Below are 24926 nucleotides of genomic sequence, written 5' to 3'. Positions count from 1 at the left end.
TTTAGATTTAGCCTTCAAATCTATACTAATATTATAAAGCTGAAGAGTTTGTTTGTTTGAACGCGCTAATCTCGTGAACTACTGGTCCGATTTGAAAAATTCTTTCGGTGTTAGATAGCCCATATATCGAGGAAGGTTATAGACTATCATCACCCTAAGAGCAACAGGAGCGGAGCAATGCGGGTGAAACCACGGAGCGTAGCTAGTACAAAATAAAATAGCATTAAATACAATGTAAGAACTTGCTAATGTTAAAACGTGCCCTGGGTTCGCCTTACTCATATATTTTGGATTAGCTCACGTTTATTTGATCCGGTTTCGTTTTAGAAAATCAATCTCACACATCATTATTTTACTGTTTCAACGAAGGTACTGAATAAAGAGTTGCCAACGTTGTGAGGATACAATGTAACCCATACTAATATTATAAATGCCTGTCTGTTGGTACTCAATCACGCCTAAACTACTGAACCAATTTTCATGAAATTTGTTATGGAGATATTTTGATACCCGAGAAAGGACATAGGCTGCTTTTTATCCCGGGAAAATGATGCAATCCTTGAAATCCCACGGGAACGGGAACTATGCGGGTTTTTCTTTGACTGCGCGGGCGAAGCCGCGGGCGGAAACCTAGTTTCGAATATTTTCTAATTTCTATAAGCCCCGATCTCTTTAAAAACATAGTTATGACATGGTTCAAAATCTACAATATATCTAATTTAAATGCAACAAAATCAGATTTCTTGTTCTTCTTTTCCTATGATTTAATGGCTCCATAAGAGTTTCCAAAAAAATATGGTTTACGTATGAGTCAAGTTTAGTTTTGACAAATAATAGAAGATGTTAGTATGGATTGATTGTGACAGAGTTTTATCCAACTTCAAAACAATTAAATTTTAGACATAAGAATGAAAAACAAAGGAATTGAGTAAACAAATCCAGGTGTAATCAGTAGACTTTTATGACATAACTGGAGGGCAATAACCTATTGGTTTCAGACGCTTAATTAATTTTTCTGGTCGTCTGCCAACAAGTAATAGATGGCCACAGCCGGATGTCAAACCGAGTGTAATAAAATTATAATATTACTATTTAACCCTAGAACACTAACCTTATTTTTCGACGTTTAATACTAACCTTCGTCGTTTCGTCTACGCTGTTTATTGGAGGGGATTTAGGGGTTTAATTAAAAAAATATATTTGTAGTTATGTTTTTATTTTAAGGACAAGATATTAATCTACATATAAAAATATTAAAATATTTATTTTAACATAGTTTTAATTCAAACAGTCATCAAAATGAGATCACAGTTTACACGATTTATGAACATTCTTAAATTTTTTGAAAAATTCCGTACATATAATATATACCTATAAATTGCTCGAAATAAACTATTAATTACAAAAATAATATCTGAAAAATTAATTAAAAATATAATTTTGATAATAGCTTAGGATCTAAAACATTTGTGACACACATCAAGTTTGTGTTCCCCACACAACGATTTATGCACTTTGTGCACCTATTTTTAGGTCTACCTTTGCTTTACGGAGGGACATATAGCATATATGTGGGAATAGGATAAAATATTAAGATGTATTTCATGATTACTAGTTTTATTTTTAGTCTGTGTTTTTCTATTATTTAATCTGTGGACATGTTATCTGTAGACTGTAGATTTTTGGTTGTCTATGACTGGACTGTGTTTTTTTTGGTACGATGTAATGGAGGATTGTTGAAATGTATTTTTGATATGTAACCGGTGTCTGGGAAATAAATCGATTGGGCGAATTTGGCTTTTCATTTACACCATCCCCACATAATTTGGGGGATCGTCCGGGATACGGGATGGTAGAATAAAGAAAAAACAGACGAAGACTATGATGCCGGTGATTTAACCTGATTAAGAATTTACGAATTACGAACGAAGACTAAGATTTAAAGAAGCTTATGATTATACGATTACGACTTGAAGACTATAAAACTTTTTATTTACATTATTCAACATGCCGCCGAAACGAGTAAAAGATGATGATGATTGTGGTGAACCATCGCCGCGTATTTCCTTCAATGACTTAGAGAAATCAATGACGCCATTTTCGGGTGATGATGCCTATGGCATCGAAACATTCGTAAAAGATTTTGAAGATATTTCCTCTTTAATGCAATGGAGCGAAATAGAAAAACTCATATTTTCGAAGCGGCTTCTCGCGGGAACCGCCAAGCTATTTTTACGTTCACTAAGTGGGACCACCACGTGGGATACACTTAAGTCTGAGCTCCGTGAGGAATTTGGTAAGAAGTTGAACAGTGCAACTGTTCACAAGAGACTTTCAACTCGCTGGATGAAGATGAATGAGACTCATCAGCAATATTTTTTACATATGAAGGAACTTGCAGTACTTGGGAATGTTGAAGATGAAGCCCTGATGGAATATGTCATCGACGGTATTAAAGACAGTGAGTCCAACAAAAATATTTTATATGGCGCTTGTAACATTAAAGAATTCAGAAAGAAATTAGACATTTATTCAGAAATTAAGAAAAAATCATATTCACCTAATAAGATTCAAAGTAATTCAGTATCAAAGTCCATTGGCATGAAAATTCAAAAAACACTACGAGTAAAGAGATGTTTCAATTGTGGAGATTTAGATCATGAGTCGCCTAATTGTACTAAAGGCATTAAATGTTTTAAATGCAACTTGTTTGGCCATAAATCAACTGAATGTTCTAAAAGTATTAAGAAGAGTTTGGAAATTATGTCAACTAAAAATAATATTGATGTGAGACCTTTTAAGAAGCTGAAAATAAACAATATTGATGTAGAAGCCCTGATTGATACCGGAAGCGATGCTAATTTAATAATTATGTCTTATTTTAGGAAGATTCAAGGTGAAAAATTGTTATCTTATAGTTCAGGAACAACAGAAACTTTAACTGGAATAGCTGAAAAGGAAATTTATACAAAAGGATCTTTCACAGCAAAAATTGAAATTGATGATTGTTATTTTGAAACTTTATTTTATGTTGTTGATGATGGCGCTATCCCTGTCAACATTATATTAGGAAATCCTGTACTGAAAGAAGTAGAAATCAATTTTAAATCTGGAACTATCACTGCAACCAGAATATTACACCTTACAATGCTAGAGAATGAAAATGAAGATATCACAAATATTGAAAACAAAGAATATAAGAATAAAATACAGAATATTATAAAAGAATATAACCCCAAAAGATGTACTAAAGAATCAAATGTAAAACTTAAAATATTATTAACCGATGATGTACCAGTTTATCAGAATCCACGACGATTGTCACCTTTGGAGCTTAACATTGTTGACAAACAGATTAAAGAATGGCTTGATGAAGGAATAATAAAAACAAGTAAGTCTGATTATGCTAGTCCAATTGTGCTTGCAAAAAAGAAGAATGGAATGTTATGGAAGATTAAGGATGGAAATAAATTAATGGTTGTACCTAAGAAAATGCAAAATGAAATTATAAGAAAACATCATGAAAACGGACATTTTGGTTGTGTTAAAACTGAGGAATTAATAAATAGAAATTATTATATAGAGAATTTAAAGGAAAAGATTAAAACAAACATTGATAATTGCGTGGAATGTATACTTAATTCAAATAAAAGAGGAAAGAAGGAGGGATTTCTACATGTAATAGATAAAGGAGATTTACCATTGTCTACTTACCATATTGATCATTTAGGACCGTTGACATCCACCAATAAAAATTATAAATACATTCTTACCGTTGTAGATGGATTCACAAAGTTTACATGGATTTATCCGACAAAGACACTATCCACCAATGAAGTAATAGATAAATTAAATATTCAACAACAGACGTTTGGCTCGCCGCAACGAATCATAAGCGATCGCAACACTTCATTTACATCCAACATGTTTAAAGAATACTGCGAAGAAGAAGGAATTATGCATCATACAATCACAACTGGTCAACCGAGAGGAAATGGTCAAGTTGAGAGAATAAGTACATAGAATTATTATTGAAGTTTTAAGCAAATTATCGTCAGACGATCCTACAAAATGGTATAAACATATCAGTAAATTGCAAAGATGTTTGAATAACACATATCAGAGAAGTATAAAGATGTCACCTTTCCAACTTTTAACAGGAATCAAAATGAATGATAAAGATGATGATATTTACAATAAAATACAAGAAGAGTTTCAGCAACATTTTTACAACGACCGTGAAGAACTAAGAAGGATGGCGAAAGCAAATATTCAGAATATACAGGATGAAAACATTAAAAATTATAATAAAAGGAGAAAGAAGTCAAACAATTACGAAGTAGGTGATTTAGTAGCGATTAAAAGGACACAATTTGTACAAGGTTATAAACTTTATCCAAAATACCTCGGCCCGTATGAAGTTATTGAGAAGAAGAGAAATGAACGATATAATTTAAGGAAGATAGGTCAGGGTGAAGGCCCTCTGAGAACCTCAAGCTCAGCTGACATGATGAAGCCATGGGTAGCGACTGTTGACTCATCTGGGACAGATGATTCTGCAGGATGACCGTGTGGGAATAGGATAAAATATTAAGATGTATTTCATGATTACTAGTTTTATTTTTAGTCTGTCTTTTTCTATTATTTAATCTGTGGACATGTTATCTGTAGACTGTAGATTTTTGGTTGTCTATGACTGGACTGTGTTTTTTTGGTACGATGTAATGGAGGATTGTTGAAATGTATTTTTGATATGTAACCGGTGTCTGGGAAATAAATCGATTGGGCGAATTTGGCTTTTCATTTACACCATCCCCACATATATGTTTATTTTAGTTTGCTATGGAGGCACATCAGCAGCATTACTTTGCTCAGTCTCATTTATAACTTTCACATTATTTCTTCCTGGCATGTTTAAAATTTATGTAATTGAGTCCCACAGAGTATCAGTAGGTAATGTCACCAATAATTATACCTGAAAAACATTGAAGAGGATCTAAAATATCTTGAAAAAAGCGTACATGACCACGTGCTATGTATCTATGTTCTTTGAAGGTCTTCTGCTTTGTGACCTTGACTGTTGTGATGACCATAATATGTGTTTGTCTCTCCCAAGAAGAATGGTACGCGATGGTCTTGTAATCGCTAGGGTCAGCTGAAGTGCTATAGTTGTCTCGTCTTCAATAGAACGTGGGGAGATGTATTACTACTTGCCTCATAATTTTGATCTGGAAATTGCTCTTTATTTACAGTAGAAACTTCATCATCACCCTCCGTTTCATGCTTCTTCAGCCTCAATGTGGTCTTCAGGCTCTCTCGCAGATGAATCTTCCTTATCGCTTTCAACTTCTAAAACTAACATATGAATCGTATCTAAAAATTGAAATAATAGGCACCATTATAAAAGATAAAATAACGTAATTTTAACTTAACTAAATAGTACGAAAAGTTACGTTAATACTAACCTTCGTCGATGTGACGAGCCATGGTTGCTGGAACAGCGCGTGTGGACCTTCCACGCACAAAGCACTACCGTCCATCGCAAGCGCAACGGGTTGGTTGAGATTAGCTGAAGTCAGAAAATCATATGGTCGCGCGCGTAAAAGTTACAGCGATTTTTTTGGTGACGCGTCGTCGAATCGACGAAGGGTAGTAATCTAGGGTTAAATCGCACTCAAGATAACAGAAGTGTTAAGCCCGGCATTCACTACACGCACCGCGAGCCGAGCCCCGAGCCGTACCAATCCGTGGACAAATCCGTCATCGCCCACACACTACACGAGCTCCGATTTGCAGTCCAGTCGACTGTGAACTTTGGTGAGCCTTGCACGTATCTATGCTACCACGAAAAAAAGCTCTCTGGCTCTAGTAGTGGGTGCAATGCTTTTAACGCAGAAAAAAAAGCGCGTGTGGGCAAAGGAATAGCTGAAACAACGAAGAAAAAAAGAACGAATGAACTAGAACTGCACATTTGATTAACTTTTTTCAATTAAAATAATATATTTATAATAATAATGACCGATACGAGTAATTTTTATATTTTATTTTACTAATAAACCATTCTTAACATAATAAACATTTTCTGATTTAAAGAACTGAACCTTTTTTCTTTTTAAATACTTACTAGAGATAAGAGACGTTACTCTAAAAATCGAAATCTGTTATCTAGAATCCACCATAAATAAATAAATGCGTTGTAATTTATGAATTCTTTTAATCCATACTAATATTATACTTAAATGCGAAAGTAACCTTGTCTGTCTGTCTGTTACTCAATCACGCTTTAACTACTGAAGCAATTTGCATGAAATTTGGTAAAGATATATTTTGATACCCGAGAAAGGACATAGGCTACTTTTTATCCCGGGAAATAGGATAGGTTTTATCCCGGCAATCCCAGGGAAACGGGAACTATGCGGGTTTTTCTTTGACTGCGCGGGCGAAGCTGCGGGTGGAAAGCTAGTTATTTATAAAATTAATTATGTATATATGGCGAATGACTGACAAGTTCAAAGACAAATCCGCGCGCGCACACACACGTACGGATTTGTCCCGCGCGGCTCGGGTGCGGCGCGGCGCTCGCGTCTCCAGACGGCGAGCCCGCGCCGAGCCGCGAGCCGCACACAACTACACATACACACGCAGATTGGTCCGCGGACTTGTAGCCAGCTACAAATCCAGCGGATGGGTGCGCCTGTGAATGGTACCCATTATAGTTTATTAACTATTCCATTTAAGACCGGTTACTCACGTACCTGCAGCAGGGGCAATATTGGAATTAGACAAGCAGGGGCAATTTAGAGAATAACTCAAAAATTGCTCCGACCGCCGACCATCCGAGATTGTTCCAATATTGCCCCTGCGGCAGGAACGTGGATGATATCATTAGATAATCCTGTCTTAAAAAAGATACAAGAAATGTCTATAGATATTAGTTAGTCTGATATCTATTACTTTTCAAAAGTCGATCCCTGGCGGAGACTATCATAAAAATTCTTATCAAATTGTCTCAATACAGAAAATATATATTTATCATAAAATACGAGAAAAAAATGGATGACCGATGTCCTAGATAACTAGGCTACCCACAGAACCACCTTAGCGATCAATTTTGTTTCTGTTTGAGTGACGAACAGCCGCACTCCGTTTATCAAAAGACAGACACATTATTAAGGTTGATGCTACTCACTATAAGAAGTTTTACCAGTCAGACATAAGTCACTCACACAACTAGTTTTTATTTCTATTGATTAAATATAGCAACATGGAAAGCCATGTACATATTAAGAAGCCAATAAAATTGAAAGAAAATGAGTTAAACACATGTAGCATTTTACATACCTACATTAAATGAGAAATCCAAATCTCAGTAACGACACACCGTGACATGAATCCTCTGCTTTCAAATAAGTGGATCAACGTATAAATAAAATATGCCAGGAAGTGATTCGCAGAACAAACGTACTACGTAATCCATTGCCAGCTGCAAACCAAAATGTTTACGATCCCGCGAAGAGAAAACGCAATGTAAACAACACTGTCTCCGGTACACATCGGGATTCGTTATGACCTCTTTTCGTAATACCAATAAAGCTATGTATGACTAGATATAACCGCGAATCCGGTCAGGATTGCCACATTAGATTATAAATGTTTAATTCCTTCATTTTGACATTCTGGGCAGATGTATTTAGATCTAAGTTAGATCTATTTAACCTCTCATTCCTGTATTTTAAGATCAAGAAGTACTTTTTAACTGGTTGGTCTTTTATTATATACTAGCTTTCCTCCCGCGGCTTCGCACGCGCAAACAAAGAAAAACCCGCATAGTTCCCGTTCCCTGGAGATTTACGGGATAAAACCTATCCTATGTCCCGGGGTAAAAAGTAGCCTATGTCCTTTCTCGGGTATCAAAATATCTCTATACCAAATTTCATACAAATTCGTTCAGTAGTTGAGGCGTGATTGAGTAACAGACAAACAGACAGAGAGTTACTTTCGCATTTATAATATTAGTATGGATTATTTTGATAATTTGTTTATTTAAAAATAATAATAAGCCATATAATTAAACATCTTTATTATCTACATCATTTAGAACCAAATTGTTGTCAATATTATTCAAATCCTTGTGCAGTTCTTTCAGCTTAACTTTTAAGTTATCGAAATTCGTAGCACTATCTTTTTCTAACATTCGTCTCAATAAATCCTGCACATCTTTAACATTGGTTTCATTAGCTGTTTTATTATGCTTTTCTACATCAAGAACTGTAGCGTTGTTTTCAGCGATGTAATTATTAACTTCAATGAAAGTTAGGTTTTTGTATGCGCATTCCTGTATATCTTTGACGATATCCATAGCTTCAGTTTCTATAGCTTTAACGACTTCTATAAGACAAGCTTCGTGCATTGCCCCATGAGCCATTTGTTTCGTCAAATCTACAACACCTTCAATTAATTTCCCAGTTATTTCCATCATGGTTGATTTGATGACAGGTGACTGTAATGTGAAGTATTTTTATGAGACACTCGGGTTGTTAGTTGTGATGAATGCGTTAATTTAATGAAAACAACATTTCATGCCAGTTGGAGATAGATAAAATCATGGTTCATAATTTATTCGCTTCAATCTAAAAAGCAATTAAGAAAATGATATATTCCAAGGTTTCATGACAGAATGTATAGGAAAAACTAAAACTGTAAAATGATGACTTTAAATAACTCATGAGGAATCATAAAGAAAAATCTTATCTGCTAGCCATACAAAGAACTCTAATTAATGTTCCATTTTTTTAAGAAAGGAATACTTTTGCTAAAATCCCTTTTTTTGTTGATCATGTGCTGTATGCCTGTATCCCAGTAATGGTGATTAATTATTATTACACTTTTGAAAAGTGCTTCTAAAACTAAATCTATTTGAACTAAGATATTCGAGATTGAGTTCAATAGCTATTTTCACAGATTATTAATAAAATATCTAATCAAACAACTTCATGGATCGTGTAGGCCGATATTTTACACATAACAGCCGGATGTGAGTAATATTGTTTCGAAGTTTTCAAATATTTTCTCTTTGGCTCGAAGCCTTTATGCTTCTGGTTATTGTCCAATGAAAATACTGTTATATGTTACTGTTTATAAACACTTATATTTTCCTTAAATACAATTACTCACTAAGAAGGAATTTGAAACGATTACAGAATAATTTAATTAAGATTTAATTCAAGTCGTTCTTTTTTATATCATTCTTGTTTTAACGATGATTGCTCAATACTGAACACTGATCTACGACTCTAATAATAAAGCATAGAATGCCAATTAATTTACTGATTTCTTAACTTTATTTGATAAAATAACATGTGAAAATGTGTATTCCTTTGAACACCTACCATTTCCTCCTGTCATAGTATAATAAGAAAAACGATCTATGAATACGAAAAATTGTCTACCTGTCTACATTTCTTAAAAAAATCTCACATTGGCCTAAAATCGCAAACCTTGGATATGACGCATTTGACGACCTTCTTCAGGGAGTCATGCTCGTGGCCGCAGACTTTCAGCAGCCCATAAATTTCACTCTTTTGTTCGTTAATCTGAAATTATGTGTACTGCCTTTTAACTAGTGCCAGGTTAATAGATTGTGTAAAGTGAAAAACACTCCATTTCATGTGATAATTTGTCACTTTTAAATAGCACTAAATTCCTAAAAGATGTCTCTTGTCGCATTATAAGAATGCAAAAGAACAGAAATTTTTTTTAAACAAATGAGCACATATTGCGGGAACTTTGATCAGACATCTGTAATTAAAACATGTCTTGCCACACTGAAAAGCAATCAAGGAAATCCTTCAAAAGTGAAATATCTTCACAAAAATGTATAGATTGGAAAATCGATGACAAGTCAACAATTTAAAGAAAATACCGGTTTCACCCGTTCCTTAATCATGGTCTTCAAACCTAGGACATTCCTTACAGCCTGCGAAGGGTCCTGTCCGATCAGAGCATACCCACACACGACCATCTGATGAAGAGCATTCTCTGCCAATGCTGTAGTCACATTCTGCTTCTCAGACAGACATTTATTGACCTGGAATTTGACGTAAATTTATCTGCGAGTTTAACATGAGGTGTAAATGCTTTTCAGAAGTTTCGCTTATCGATTTTACGAAAGTAGGTGATCAATCTCTTGCGCCATACATCGTGTCTATTTTTAACTTCCTTGAAATTAGAATTCAGTTCGTCTTTACTATGAAGAGCGATACATAGGACAAATTCAAAATAATTTGTTTAAAGAAACATGCGTAATGTTAACAAAAATATTTAACCAAGTTTTTGTAGATCTTGAAAAACTCTATCACCATTTATCAGATTTATTCATAATAACTTTAACTTTCCTGTAGGCTTTGTTAATTTCCTGGTTTAATATTTTAGTAATTTAGTTTATAATTAAACATGTACCGGGTTGGACTGCTCCACAGTCAGACAGTCACAGTCGGACAGACAGTCCACCCCGGTACATGTTTACGTTTTCTCTTCATAAGAACCATCCTCATAGGTACTTCAAGGAATATTATAAAAAAGGATTATCGAAATCGGTCCAGCCGTTCGCGCGTGATGCCGTGACTAAGGTTAATAAGGATTCATTTTTATATATAGAGATATTTAGACATACCGCTTCCTCTCCATGACTTTTAATGATGTCCATCATGGTTTGCAACTCTATCAGTTTACTTTGAATGTGCTGGGTTCCATTTTGGAGGAGTAGTCTTATTTTTATCAATACCATGTCCACAGATCTACAAATTAAAGTTTCATAGTAACATTAAGCCATAATCAAGAAAAAAATGAACCCACTTTTTGCCTTACACAATGTTTCTACATTTAAATATTCGTATAACTATAAAAACGTTGCAGTCGCTTTCCATATAAATGTAAATGTAAAAAATACAGTACTTTTGAATATTAAGCTTTTTACAGCTTCACACATCGTGGGGAACTACATTTTTTCGCCTAATAAAGGCCCAAATTATAATTATTCTTCAAATAATCATGTTAAATATGACTTTAAGAGCTAGCGCGCACGAGCAACTTTGTCTCCACAACTATTTTGTCTCTCCCACCCATGGGCTAGTATGAAAGTGCGCGCACGTAGCGACGCAACTCCCCATACAATTGATGGGAGAGACAAAATAGTGGCGGAGACAAAGTTGCTCGTGCGCGCTAGCTCTTAGTTCAAAATTCAATAATGAAACCATAAATGAAACATACCAACGAATATCAAATTTATACATTTTTTAATTTACCTTTCTAAATCAACTTGAAACTTCCTCTCAATGCTCTGCACCAGGTCGCTGCTGAGCTTTTGGGTTATTTCATCTTCTATTACCTTGTCTACATCATCTTTTGCCACTTTTGCATTTACTAGCTACACATAATAATTTATTTAAAAAAAATATATTCTTAGAACTTAATGATATTTGACTTGCTAAATTCTTACTAATGATAGTTGTAGATTATTGAATATCCAAAGGTAGTTATCTTAATTAAATGGAATATGAAAATGTCTGAATGCATGTTAGCTAGTTTTCTATCGATAAGATATTTTGGGGCACATGGAACCTTTATAATTTAGGTCATAACCTTTAACCAAAAATGTAGTTAATCGCGAATGTAACCCACATAATTAGAAAATAAAAATACAATCGGATACTCGCCAAAGCAACCGCAGACATTACATAGAGCGAATTCTTCAAACGCATAGCTAGGTGTTAAAATAGTTGAACGAAAATAACTTGATATTTCTGTATCAAATGATAGGCCACTTGTTTACGATAAAACCACCGTAAAAACTATTTTATGGCTTATTGGAGTGCGATTATGTAATTTTAACAGAGCCGTCGGGAATTTTATTGTGCATTCCAATATAATACGGATATTTTGTAGGAATATTGATATTTCTGCAGCGCACTTGCAAGACTATTATTTGTGTCAAAAGTTTTGCATTTTGCTCAATAAGTACCTATTGTTTGTATTAAAAGTAATACTGTGTATTCATGTGTGCTATTACCTAAATATTTTTTTTTATTTTATACTCCTCAATACTTAAAAGGTGTCAAAAGAACAGTAACAAATAAAAAAAATATGGTACGGTCTTGGTACAGTACTTGGTGTTCGTTGTCATCTCAATTAAATAAAACATCACAATAATATTCCAACAGCACTTTATTCAAATAATAATTACAATATTTATACAACAATTTACTTCACCTAACATCACTATTTCACAATATTTCTCTTTGCATCATTTTATTTTGCATTTACTTCTTATGCATCTGCATGAACGATGGCGGTGCTCTTTCTTGTTTGGGTCATCTTTTTCCTGTAAAAAATACATATTATTATTAAAGCATTAAGAACATAATTTTAGTAGATAGGTAGTAGTACCTAGGTATTTCGAGTTTTAGCAAAATTTGGACCATATGTGGAGGTAGGTTCCTACATAAATCTGTCCGGCATCATTTCCAATTGCAAAGTAGATTTAATGGTAGCAATAACAAAGAATGATTTTTTTTTATAATATTTTAACTTCAAACAAAAAGTATAAAAAATAAACAAATTATACTCACATCAAAACAGCACACAGAACGACACAAATCTTTTCCGTCTAACTTCTCTAAAAATGTGTAAAACTGAAAGGAAAACACGAAAGTCTTATTATTTGGATTATAACTAACTAGTAGTTCCCCGCGGTTTCACACGCATTGCTTCACTCCCGTTCGTTTTAGCGATGATATATATAGATAATATAGCATAAATGGGCTATCTAACACCGAAATAATTTTTCGAATCGGACCAGTAGTTCCCGAGATTAGCGCGTTCAATCAAATAAACAAACAAACTCTTCAGCTTTATAATTTTAGTATAGATTACTATAAGTGCAAAAGTATCATTGAGAAGCAATTATTTCTTATATAATGTATCGTAATATTATAAAAAAGTGTTATCATACTCACTCTCAATTTGGCTTCATATAGAAGATCCACAAATATTGAAATAAAAAACTCTATTAGCTCTAGTAGTTTAAGACATAATCTGAAAATAACCAAAAAAAATCTTTTCAAGCACTCATAATCATTTAATTTAAATAATATCTCGCCCTGTACAATTTACTTTGTAAACCATTACCTATTTATTTTATGTTTTTAATGGGCCCTCTTCACAATGGGCAGCGTTGGCCGAGTAGAGGCAATCACGATAGATCGGCCGTAGTCATTGTAGGTAAACACCACATTTTATATAAACATTTATAATCGCCGTAATGGCAAACATCGACGATCATTTGTTCGGCCAACGCTGTCCATTGTGAAGAGGACCCATTATATTATAATTAATGAATCCACATTAAACACCAAACAACTCACTTTACGGCCATCATGTACAAATCACAAATACAACACATCGCCAATCGTTGGTCCTTCGAGTTGTGTCTCGTGGCGCAGTGTACTTCCGGATCACCGAGTGGTAAATACTGGAAATTTAACGGGTTTAAACCAAAATTAGATTAAAACTTACCCTCAATTAAACATGATGATTAAGGTTCGAAATAAAACTCTACAAATGTTAGAATATAATATTATATTCTGCTATTTCGAATAAGCGCCTCTATTAAATATGATATTATATCATATATGTATATATTGTGAGTTCAAGTGGACGATATTTATAAGCTATTTGACGAATGACGACAATGTGACTCTACCACAAAGCAAAAAAATATATTACCAAAACAAAAATGGCTACCAGCACGAAGAGTGTGGCTTTTACAATGCACAATATTGGACAACGAACATCTGGAAACAAGAAGAAACAGAAATATGTTTTATATGTAGAACAAGAGTCAACAAACAATTTCAACTCTTCAGAACGTTGAAGATTGAATCAGATCGTACATTTATTTATTGAAACTAACTATTTACAGTCACAAATTCATCAAATTCGCACTTGAACAAAGAGGCGGACTTTCTCATTTATAATATTAGCACAGTATTACAATATTATTATTAGTACTTATGTTATGTATCATTTACCTTTGGGCATAACACATCTCGGTGCCTCCATAATTTCATCAGAAATTTCTACAGGACATTTGTTTTCATGTAATCCATTTGATTAATGGTTATTTACTTGAATAAATTTTGCGTCGAAATGTATAAATTTGTCGTTTCTGGCGTTGGTTAGACGTTTATGACATTTCCATTTTTTAATATTTGTTGTGACTATAGCAAAGGAACAGGAATTTCAGTAAAAATGATTGCTTTAAAAAGGGTGAATTATTGTTATCATAAAATGATTACAATCAAATTATTTTTGGCCACCTGTTCATGTTCATTTTGCGTTCAAATTTCAAAATAACATAGTTGTATGCTTGTATGATTTTATGAATTGTTTAAATATAGTTTATCTAATATATAAAAATCAATGCCACTTTTCGTTGTAATTCCATAACTCGAGAACGGCTGAACCGATTTCGATAATTCTTTTTTTATTATATTCCTTGAAGTACGAGGATGGTTCTTATGTAGAGAAAACGTTAATATGTACCACGGGCGAAGCCGGGGCGGACCGCTAGTAATATTATAGTTATACTTACTACTACTATACAGCCAGATAAACTACAGACCAAAACGGAAAACCATCCAGCAATCAGAAAGATAAGTGTTTAGTACTTGGTAGTAATATTATAAAAAACTGATATAATTAGTAATGAAAAACAAGAGCTATGTTTATAAGATGCATTTATTTAATAAATAATTTTTATACGCATCTTATGAATAAAACATCATAATTTAATACCCTACTTTACTGAAAAAGTATTTCTTGTCCCCAATAAAACAGTCATAACCAATAAATAGTCTACATCTTTTTCGCTTTTGGACAATGTTTCATGCACGTAAATCCTTGCTCAATACATTTAGAACACTGTTTACGATGAGCAGATGATCCAGGACTTTCTATTATATTCGAAATGCTATCATTTTCTCTATTTCTAAGATTATCATTATCCTCAATCGTCTCCATTCTTTCTTCTGTGCAATTTGATTTTTGTCGTTGAAGAATAGACTTCATAAATTTCATTCGACTTTCACTTTTTTTCGCGCTTGTTTGTTCCCCAAAAGTTATGTTTTGTGATGAATCTAGATGCTTCGAACACAGGAGCTGAAAATTCACGTCTTGAACATTCTTATAGCGTTATGAAATTATTCCTTAGAAATACAATTAAATAACGAAATCATGAAAAAAACATACTTTTTAAATCAATTTTCTAGTGAAAAAGAATATAGACATAAAAATACACACAATTCAAGACCTACGAATCAGTTACATATCTAATAATAATCAAATGATTACCTGAGCTTGCCTTTGACAAGACATACCACAGGTACTCACTTGGGAGAAGTTTTCAAAAACATTACTCAGCTGAAAACAAAATCAATATATCAATACTTACATTAATAACGTTATAATAACTATATATCCCCAATAAATACCGTTTGTATGAAGCTGTAGTAATAGCCAGATACAACTTCCAATACTCCAGTATACATGGACGTAACCGGGCGGCATGTACTGTAAAGAATTTTCATAAAAATAAAATATTTGATCTTTCTGTTTGAGATATAGTACAGTTCAGGTACAGATGCAAAAGTAATTTTCGCTTTAGAAATAGGGTCAATGAAAATCAATCACGGTTTTTTTTAATATAAAAGATAATGCAAGTAATCATGTAAACCAAAATATTGAAATAGTTACCTTAAAAAATTCTCAATAAGTGCGCAGGGACACGTATCACAGACGCAAAAGTTGTGTCTATGGGAGGACCTTTGGCTCGCATACGGTCCCTGTGTACTCGTCCCTGGGCCCTGAAGCCCGCTGAGACCAGAGAAGCTGCTGTATTCACTCTGCCTACATCCCAGTCTACAGCTGCCTGACCATATCTGTCGAATGGCTGATGCTGTGGCTGTAAACTCTCCGTTATGATTTATCTGAAATATGATTGATTTAGTATTTTTCTGTATTAAATTAGCTAACAGTCTTCAATAATTATTATGCATTTTGTTCGTGATTTTTTTTTATGATGTAAAAGTTATTCCGTTAAACAGATCCTACATCCAACTTTCAATCAGCAGATACGGTCGCAGTAACATAAGCCTATATGATTTTCTATTGAAGATCTGTTCATTTTAAAATTGTCCTTTAAAATAAGATCACCGTCTCTGTTATAAAATGATATAAATTTACATACGTATGCATAAATTATAAACAGGAGCAAAAAGAACAGCAAAATTATGATCATTTGTTGGCTTCTTTTTCCACCTCCTGGAAAATTATGAAAGAGATTTATTCAGAAGATTTCACAATTATACAAAATACCGTGATATTATAAAAAACATTATTAATATAGACACATTTATATTAAACTCACATTTTTTTCTTTATTTATACGTTAATATTATGCAACACATTTAATAATAATATAATTTTTTTATTTTATAAACTGAAAACGCTGAATTTGACATAATCATGATGAATTCAAATGACAAAATAATTTTTACATAGCACTATCATAGAATTCAAAAACATGGATGGCTTTTTGAAAAATTGTAAATCCTGTAAACGATAAATTTTATCTACATCATAATATTAAGAGAATCGATAAAAGTTTATTTACATTTTGTGTATTATTTTCAGAAACAGAAGGGCTTAGCAGTGGTTGCGAAGCTACTGGAGTTCGGGAAGAAATTGCGAGAAATTACGCGGCGCTCCAGTCTCGTCTCACTAGAGAGTTCTCTGATAGGCACCCGGGGAAGGGTGTGGACACACGAGGTTAGGACTCACAAGCCGTTTAGTGTTAACAGAAACAGATTTTAACGTGTGTCCTGCACATAACATGTTGTGACATGGATGTGATACAAATGAGGAACCTTTATGTAGTAAATCTAATGACAAAGCCACGCCTAGCCATGTTTTTGAACAGAATTTAAAACACGTCAGACTTACTCTTATTCAAGTATTTTTTATTATTATTTCAGGAGCTCGTCCAGTGGCAACAGAGGATCAGCTTTCAGCCGATTTCCACAAGAAGCTGACAGAATGGCAACGCATGAAAGGTGCGAGGCAACCCCCTCCTATCCCGGCGAGACAGGACCTCAGCGAGGACTTTCTGAAGAGATGGGGTAATTATATCTTGTTTGTATATGGAATTAGATCTTTATTAGGTACATCAACTTATCAGCGTTCTTTGCACTTTTCTCGGAAAGTTCTGTATTGCCAATATTGTATTGTCTTTGATTAACTTTCTGCAGGGCAGTCACTTTTTGTATGGATGAATTACTCGTCATCGTGCAGCAATGCTATTCAAACGACTCTTAGTACTAAAATATCGATGAAAACTTTTAATTTCAGATGCTTGGACTCGGATGAAAGAAACGAATTCGGTTCCTGCTTGGGAAGAAGAGGCGAAACCAGATGAAGTTTTGGTGCAAACGTCGACTGGGCTCTTTAAATTTCAAGGTAAAAGATGAACTCTATACAAGATTCCTCAGATAGTTTGTTTTTTTATTAATCACCCAGTGGAATAAATTTTTTGATATGATTTGTGTCTGGAGATTGAAGGATAGATATCTAGTCTAGATATTGATTGAGATTACTTTTTACCACGGTGAAACATCTCCTTCTTCTTTGACCAAGCGGGTGAAGACAAGGAGTATGAAAAGGCCTTGGAAAAGGCTAAAATCTACAAAATTTTCTTTAATTTATTAAATTAAATCATAAGAACATTTCTACCGTCTTATAAAATAAGCTTAAAGGTGTTTTTCCACCAAAATTAAATAAATAAATAAAATGTCTGTGTCTTTGCAAACTCATTCCTTGCACTTTATTGATGGAAAAGCGCCCTAAAGCTCATTTCAATCGTTACTCCACTCTACAGGTATATCCCGGTCGTTCACGCGCAAGTTGCACGAGTGGGAGAAGTCCCGCGGCATCGCACCCGAAGCCTCCACCTCAGCGCTGCTCCAAGCTGCGCGTGCGCGTGGTCCCGCGCCCGCGCTCACCCGCGCGCAGAGCGACGGCAGTGTGGGCCCGGCGCTCGCGGGCAACGGACGTGTGCACGCGAGCAGCTTGAGCGTTAACGATGCGGATGATCTGGAGTCCGATTATGAGAGGGATCATTTGGTTAGTAGGGTTTTGGGTGGAATGATTTAAAATTGAGAGGCTTGTTGAAATCAGAAGATTCCAGGTTTGAATTCTGACAGGGTCGCCATGCAATGGTTGGTTGTTAAATTTAACACTTGTGATCCCGAATGCAGGCTGTATTATACTGTAAACTACACTTTATTTAAAACAACAGCCAGCGATACGTTTATCTACAGCTTACGTCAATCTCATACATTCGTAGTCTATTCTATTGAACGCTACGCTAACAGAAAGCCACTTGGCTAGGGGGGCAGGACTATATATGTACTATTATTAATACACACGCATACATTACACACTGCAAGGGTAGTTCTAAATTTGGTTGGCTAGATATTTATTTCTAACATTATCTTATTAAAACATATACAGGGTTACTTTTAAAACACCGGCAACCTCGCAGGACAAGATAGCTAACATCATAAGCAACAACATTTGTTCTACGACTTTTGATAATTTGTAAACTCTACGCCTCCCAAAAATTCTGTAAACACGAAGCGAACGAGAGGGGGAAGGGGGCGTCGCGTCGTCCATCCGATAATGAATAGAACATAGACTTACAAATGTTAGGACTTAGGAGAGTACAATAAAAGTTTAAAAAATTATTTAAAAATAATTTATTGCGTTATGCCAAAAGTCATAGAACAAATGTTGTTACTTATGATGTTAGATATCTTGTCCTCCGAGGTTGCTGGTGTTTTACAAGTAACCCTGTATAGTTCTCTAATGGTGTTGAGTAACTGAGATTGATTATTTTTGGAATGAAAAAAATTTGTAAAATACCATTCCCTAAAATACAAAATACTTGACGTGTAGCTGAGCAGCGGGAACAGTCGCGGAGCCGTGATAGTAGAAGTGGAAGCGGAGGAGGTGTGCACGGCAGCGCCGCTGGTGGCGGTGTCGCCCCGCGCGGCGCCGCACACGCCGGTGTACACGTACGGGCCGGCCGAGCGCCCGCTCACCGCCAGCGCCGCACGCGCCGCCGCGCTGCCGCAGGCTGCCGGTGAGCTGTGCCAACACAAACATTTATTTATTCAACTAGCTGAGCCCCGCCTTGATCCGCTCCTATTGGTCTTAGCGTGATGATTGTACCCCATTTTACCCGCATTGATCCGCTCTATCGGTCTTAGCGTGATGATAAGACCGATAGAGCCTATATATGCCTATAGCCTTCCTCTATAAATGGGCTAGCACAGAAATAATTTTTCAAATTGGACCCGTAATTATTCAAACAAACAAACTCTTCAGCTATATAATATAAGTATAGATTAGACTTCTTCTAGAAACACTTGTATCGTCATTACATATTTCTAACATTTGGTGGAGGAGATGCTCGTGCTGATTTGGTAATGTAGAATTGAATCTGGCGATTGACTGGACGGCCTGGCTGCAGGCTAAAGGTAGTAATTTTTGTGGCCCTTTGTACAAAGGACTACTGAACGAAATAACTTCGTTAACGCTACAGGGTCATCGAGTGAGGCTATAAGTTTTTGTAATACTCGTTTTGTTTTGTAATAATACTGACAATCAGGATTGAAACTCTTTATCAATTGGATAGCGTTACTCTAGGCGAAAGGTGATATTTTTTTTAACATAGATAGGTAGTTAGATGTTGGTCACACTAGCACCTGATGGAAAGTGAGGACGAGGTCTAACGTAGTAAATCACGTCTACCCAGAAAGTGACTGTTAATTAGCCTCTGAAAGTTTCCATATATAAAGTATGTAGTATGAAATGAACTATTGACAAAAATATTCACAATCGATAGGGACACTTTTCAAAAAAGTAAGGAAAGAACTCAATCTTGATTGGTCTTTGGAATAGATATAATAAAAGGAGTGTTTAAATATCATATGAAATATGCTAAATAAAATTATTATATAATATTAAATTAACATCAAATTTTACAGTGATTTCAGATCCAGGGCCAATAATATTGAGGGATCAAAGTGTAATGAAAAAAAATACTCGCGAACAGGTATTTTATTACTTATTATAACTATCTATTATATAATATTATCGTAAAATTAGCAATATTTTCATTCACCACGTCTTACAGATCAAAATAACCGAAAAAACATCAAGGCGAAGAATTTCTAGACAGACGAGTATCGAAGAAGACGCCAAATTTATCAGACAGACAATAGAAGAAATAGAGAGAGGGTCTCGTTGTAAAGAAAGTGTTAGTTCAGAAACCGAAAAACAGGAGAATTATGAAAGAGAAGCGACAATAAGTAAAAGTATAAGTGTGAAGAATCTCAAACAATTTGAGGCGAAAGAGATAAAAATAATTAAAGATTGCAGCGATGATACTAGAGAAGATAAACGTAAAGAATTAGATAAAAACAACGGAAAAAAGAAAACAAAATCTAGAGCCCGCTTAGAAAGGGAACAATCGAAACCTTCTGAAAGTGATACCGAGCCAGAAGTAGACACAGTGACCGTTGAAATACCGCGACGTAAGAAAAGACCGCGTAGACCTTCAGAAAGACCGAGAACTCCACCGACGTCACTTCATTCTGACTCAGAAGGTGAAGTAAGTATGTGTATTTTTATCATTTTACAAAAACATTTCAGAAAATCGTCGCTTATATCGTCGCAAGCATCATTAGCTTAAGTAAAATTTAAAATTAGGATTTTTCTTCAAATAACTTCAATTTTCTTTCGTAAATTTCAGGTTTTTGTTCTGAAAATTAAAACCCAAGAAGTTCGTGAAAACTCACCAGAAGTAATAGTTAAGACAACACGCAAAATATTCTCTCCCGTTGTGCGCAGCGGCGAGACCATACCTAGAGCAGTTATACCCGTAGACGTAGAAGATTTACCAGAAGTAAGAAATGAAAAGCCTGCAAAAAAGCCAGACCATGAATCGAAGATATCCTTACAATCGAAAGGATCTGCCAAAGGTTCAGGTGACCTGCAAGATGATGAGAGACCAAAGACAAGACCACCTCTCCCGACATCACCGTCTTCTCAGAGGAAACCTCCTTCGAAAGAGACTGCACCGTCGATAAGGATCATGATTCAGAAATATAATAAGAAAATTAATGAAGAAGGCAAGTTCTTTAAATGATAATTTATTTAAATTTTGTCTCATATATAGTTAGTATTCCATACTTTTTGATTTTAACCACAGATTTTAACTAATTTTAGGTCCAGCTTCGGGAGGTAGCAGTGGAAATACCTCTCCAGCCTGGAGATCACCGAAATCTGAACGGAGAAGGCCACCAGATATGCCTGTAGGCGTTAACATAAGGTTAGTAAATTAACGCATTTAACTGATCAAGTGCTTACGTTTATACTATAATAAATGGTTAATATATAATCTTTTTTTTTTTGCATAAATAATAATACTCAACAAAATACTTTTTAATTTTCGCACACATTAGTATTAGTAGCTGATATTTATTAATTTTTCCATATTTTTCAGAAACAACCCATTCCTCGAGCGAGAAGTGCAAAAATCTGCTAGCGCATGTCAACTATCGAGACGAGATCAGACCTCTGTAGACAAATGTCTGACACCAGCACCACAAACTGTAGAAGGGGTCCTTAAATCCCACAGCGCTAACACCTTACATCCTGAAGTAGAAGCAATAGATCCTATAACTAGTGAAAACAGCCAAGAAAACATACCACAGACCTTACCAATAGAGGAGAAAATTGTGCCGAAACCTGAAGAAATAGTTCGAACAGAATCAGACTCAATGATTCCAGAATTTTCCAGAATAATCGAGAATCCTGTGTACTTTGCTCGATCGATTTCAGAATTTGAAGAGAGCTCGGTTACTACAAGACTGTCGGAAAGAGCGGCAAAGATAAGGGAAGCTAGAGAGAGGTTTCTTTCCTCACCGCCGCCTATGAGAAGGGAAGGGACTAGTTCTGCTAGTGATTTGAGACCGGGTGATAGGTAAAGTATCTTATTTTAATTGCAAAAATTTTGATATTGGTACTTATGTGCATCTTATTATGTTTGTTACTCTTTCACGCAATACCGCACTACTGAACCGATTACAATGAAATTTGGTATGTAGGTAGCTGAAGACCTAGAATAAGACATAGGCTTTTTATCCCGAAAATCCCACAGGAATGGGAACTGTGCGGGTTTTTCTTTGAAAACGCGGGTGAAGTCGCGGCACTCCTTTATTATATTTACGTGATAAGATTTTGTAGTCTAAATTACAGTGTGTGTTTAATTTAATTATACAATAATTATATTATTTTCTTATTCAATAGATCAAGCCGCGTAAGCTGCGAGAGTGACGTGACGGAGGCGGGCGAAGCGAGCGAAGCGGCGCTCGGCCGCAGCGCCTCCACCGGCATGGTCAACATCGACCGCGACTCGTGGCAGAGACTCGCGCAAAGTAACTATATAACGTTTCCTTTACATTCCATTTAGATTTATAGAAAAGTTCATGTATTGTTAAATAATGTTCCCTTATTACCAAATAAAAAAATGTATCGACTTCACTTTTAAAATTAAATAATTCGAGGATTTTATATAAGTACTATTCAATTAACGAGGATAGTCCTTTACGTGTCAATTTCAGAAAAATCTTATTTGCATTTCAATAATGGATTGGGTTTATGTTGAAATAGAAATAGAAAAATCTTTATTGAAAAAGTTTTAAAATAATACAGTTAAAATGTTATTTGTCTCTTACATCAAATTTCAATATTTTTCTTTACTCGTCTTATTGGCCAAAATGCTCTTTAGGGTGCTTTTCCGCTAGTATCACTTCTAACGCTTAACGCTTCCAACTTCAAACTAACTAAATGAATTGATATATGATTGGTTATTTACAAATAGATACATTTCTCGCTACACATCACATCCTCGCAAATTAGTGGTGGAAAAGCACCCTTCTTACTATATCATTGTCAACTGTGATTGTCAATTATCAATCATGAATTTACTCTATCATTAAAACCTAAATTAATTCCGCAGCATGCTCCCGCTCGCGGCCCCGCTCGCGCTTCAGCCTGGCACGGCTGGCGGCCAAACTGCGCCGCAAGGAGGACGGCGCGGTGGCGCGGCTGTGTCGACAGAGCTTACTCGTTCACTTGCGGAAACAATAAATATTTATCACTTCTTTGTTGTTTTATTTTATTCACACTCGTTGAAACTTAGTAGAACAAATAGTCGTTGTATTTTTATACTAAATAATTTATTTCCAATAAGCAACAATGTGCATGTTTAACTTTCTTTTACGTCGCAAATTAACGATTATAATATGGTATGATTTTGTTTGGAAATCGTATATGCCTAGAAAATAAAAAGTGATAAAGGCTACCACGGAAAACATTTCACAAGCGATATTTAAATGTGATGAGAAAAGCTGAAATGTAAAAAAAGAGTACCTACCTACATAATATAATATGGAATCTTTTTTTCTTAACAGGAGGCTCCCTAAATATCCCTAGTCTTAAAGATAGAGTTGAAACTTGAAACCATTTACTTTTGTAAATATTCCCCTATGTATTTTTTACCATTTTATAACGTTGCGTTTACATCAAATACATAGAGCTAGAGCAAGAGCATTATTTCGTGATATTTTAGTCTAAACGAACACTCGTATTTTCAGTATTACGAAAATATCACGTATTCGGTATTCTTTTCGAACGTACTAACAACAGCGAAAGAATACTCTTCACCTGTTTACACTAAAACAATTTAACATAGTAGGGTTAGAATGAGCATTCACTCCTTTGATGTAAATGCACCGCTATAAAAAGCGGTACAGGTAAATTAGCTTGGAGAAATTTTTGCGTTTGTAGTAGTGTATGGTCAGCAAATAAAATAAAACAACATTTTATTTTTAGTTTTTATTATATATATAGACCGTATATATATATATATTATACATATATGGGATTTTAAATTAAACTATATGTGTTTCTCCTCTGAAAAAGATGAGACTTTAATTTAATATTTGCACATTTAACATACGTATAACTTTTACAAAATGACAATGTTACTAAAATGAAAAATTTACTAACCTTAAAAAGAAACGACATTTAAAGTTTAATTCTTTAGTTTGAGAAGTCAAAGGCTTGCCTCGACCATGTTTTAACACTGGAGCCATTTTGAATTAACAATATAAAGTTACAACACTTACACACAAATTAAACACTTCAACAAATATTATAACAATAATAACAAATAATAACAACAATCAACAAATCAATTAAACTACGTACATAATAATTATAATTTTTGAATGAAATGTGTGCTTTATGTTCTAACGGTACCAAACAACTGCATTTGGCACCTGCGGACAGCGTAAACTGGTTTATTCTGGTTTTGTGCGTGTTTCCACTTTCCACTATCAAGTGACGATTTATTTATTTATTTTGTTTCGTAATTATTATGGTCAAATATTAATTATGAAACAAATTATAATGGACACGATATTTTATTGTTTCACGGTAGTCGCCTTGTCGTTTGCTCAAGGACGTGAAATTGAATGATATATTTTTTTTATAAAGTCAAAACCATTTTATTTCAAATTAAAAGTTGTTTTTATTGAAAACAAAAGTGTTGCTAGGAATAAGTATAAAATTAAATAGTAATGTTAGGATATCGAAACATTTTTGTATAGGCCAGAACGATATAGTGGAAACGCGCTCTAAGATCTGAGTAATATACACACCACTACATATGCAAAAATTTC

General features: G+C 34.6%; 5 protein-coding genes across 6 annotated transcripts in view; 2 read left to right on the top strand and 3 right to left on the bottom strand.

The window, feature by feature from the left end:
* LOC123694822 overlaps nt 1–23345 on the top strand; it is a 29731-nt gene extending 6386 nt beyond the window's left edge. Inside the window, exons 6-17 of the mRNA XM_045640407.1 lie at nt 16750–16884; nt 17091–17234; nt 17464–17571; nt 17990–18234; nt 19069–19255; nt 20163–20230; nt 20312–20788; nt 20930–21308; nt 21406–21508; nt 21683–22162; nt 22489–22616; nt 23201–23345. Coding sequence (XP_045496363.1) covers nt 16750–16884; nt 17091–17234; nt 17464–17571; nt 17990–18234; nt 19069–19255; nt 20163–20230; nt 20312–20788; nt 20930–21308; nt 21406–21508; nt 21683–22162; nt 22489–22616; nt 23201–23331 — 2585 coding nt within the window. The 3' untranslated portion in view covers nt 23332–23345. The remainder of the gene's footprint in view (nt 1–16749; nt 16885–17090; nt 17235–17463; nt 17572–17989; nt 18235–19068; nt 19256–20162; nt 20231–20311; nt 20789–20929; nt 21309–21405; nt 21509–21682; nt 22163–22488; nt 22617–23200) is intronic.
* On the top strand, nt 1838–3016 carry LOC123694825. The gene is made up of 2 exons (XM_045640409.1): nt 1838–2461; nt 2886–3016. Exons 1-2 carry the CDS (start codon nt 2008–2010, stop codon nt 2939–2941), a joined length of 510 nt encoding a protein of 169 aa, XP_045496365.1. The 5' UTR covers nt 1838–2007; the 3' UTR covers nt 2942–3016.
* LOC123694827 lies at nt 8064–11822 on the bottom strand. The gene is made up of 6 exons (XM_045640413.1): nt 11715–11822; nt 11304–11425; nt 10673–10796; nt 9923–10087; nt 9498–9593; nt 8064–8500 (listed from the first exon to the last, which is right to left on the bottom strand). The coding sequence occupies exons 1-6, from the start codon at nt 11757–11759 to the stop codon at nt 8069–8071; spliced, it is 984 nt and encodes a 327-aa protein (XP_045496369.1). The 5' UTR covers nt 11760–11822; the 3' UTR covers nt 8064–8068.
* Nucleotides 12227–14224, bottom strand: LOC123694826. Of its 2 annotated transcripts, XM_045640410.1 has the most exons (6): nt 14088–14224; nt 13783–13850; nt 13422–13528; nt 13014–13092; nt 12627–12689; nt 12227–12379 (listed from the first exon to the last, which is right to left on the bottom strand). In XM_045640410.1, the coding sequence occupies exons 1-6, from the start codon at nt 14116–14118 to the stop codon at nt 12302–12304; spliced, it is 426 nt and encodes a 141-aa protein (XP_045496366.1). In that variant the 5' UTR covers nt 14119–14224; the 3' UTR covers nt 12227–12301. The 2 variants fall into 2 exon arrangements, with proteins under 2 accessions (XP_045496366.1, XP_045496368.1); XM_045640412.1 differs by lacking the exon at nt 13783–13850.
* On the bottom strand, nt 14817–16423 carry LOC123694824. The gene is made up of 5 exons (XM_045640408.1): nt 16304–16423; nt 15811–16043; nt 15549–15627; nt 15409–15477; nt 14817–15216 (listed from the first exon to the last, which is right to left on the bottom strand). Exons 1-5 carry the CDS (start codon nt 16352–16354, stop codon nt 14914–14916), a joined length of 735 nt encoding a protein of 244 aa, XP_045496364.1. The 5' UTR covers nt 16355–16423; the 3' UTR covers nt 14817–14913.
* Nucleotides 23346–24926: the final 1581 nt, after the last annotated feature.

Source organism: Colias croceus, chromosome 10, assembly GCF_905220415.1.
Source record: "Colias croceus chromosome 10, ilColCroc2.1".
NCBI lineage: Eukaryota > Metazoa > Arthropoda > Insecta > Lepidoptera > Pieridae > Colias > Colias croceus.
This window is presented reverse-complemented; position numbering and strand designations above follow the sequence as displayed.

Excerpts from the sequence above, each read along its gene's own strand:
- LOC123694824 (XM_045640408.1), bottom strand. The coding sequence starts at position 16,354 with ATGATCATAATTTTGCTGTTCTTTTTGCTCCTGTTTATAATTTATGCA. Across the intron at positions 16,044-16,303 it reads TGTTTATAATTTATGCATAC|ATAAATCATAACGGAGAGTT; the intron begins GTATGTAAATTT and ends ATCATATTTCAG. Across the intron at positions 15,628-15,810 it reads CTTATTGAGAATTTTTTAAG|TACATGCCGCCCGGTTACGT; the intron begins GTAACTATTTCA and ends AATTCTTTACAG.
- LOC123694825 (XM_045640409.1), top strand. The coding sequence starts at position 2,008 with ATGCCGCCGAAACGAGTAAAAGATGATGATGATTGTGGTGAACCATCG. Across the intron at positions 2,462-2,885 it reads CATCGACGGTATTAAAGACA|GAAGATTCAAGGTGAAAAAT; the intron begins GTGAGTCCAACA and ends GTCTTATTTTAG.
- LOC123694826 (XM_045640410.1), bottom strand. The coding sequence starts at position 14,118 with ATGGAGGCACCGAGATGTGTTATGCCCAAAG. Across the intron at positions 13,529-13,782 it reads TGGTAGCCATTTTTGTTTTG|TATTTACCACTCGGTGATCC; the intron begins GTAATATATTTT and ends TTAAATTTCCAG. Across the intron at positions 13,093-13,421 it reads TTGTACATGATGGCCGTAAA|ATTATGTCTTAAACTACTAG; the intron begins GTGAGTTGTTTG and ends GGTTATTTTCAG.
- LOC123694827 (XM_045640413.1), bottom strand. The coding sequence starts at position 11,759 with ATGCGTTTGAAGAATTCGCTCTATGTAATGTCTGCGGTTGCTTTG. Across the intron at positions 9,594-9,922 it reads TTAAGGAACGGGTGAAACCG|ATTAACGAACAAAAGAGTGA; the intron begins GTATTTTCTTTA and ends ACATAATTTCAG. Across the intron at positions 8,501-9,497 it reads TCAAATGCGTCATATCCAAG|TCACCTGTCATCAAATCAAC; the intron begins GTTTGCGATTTT and ends TTCACATTACAG.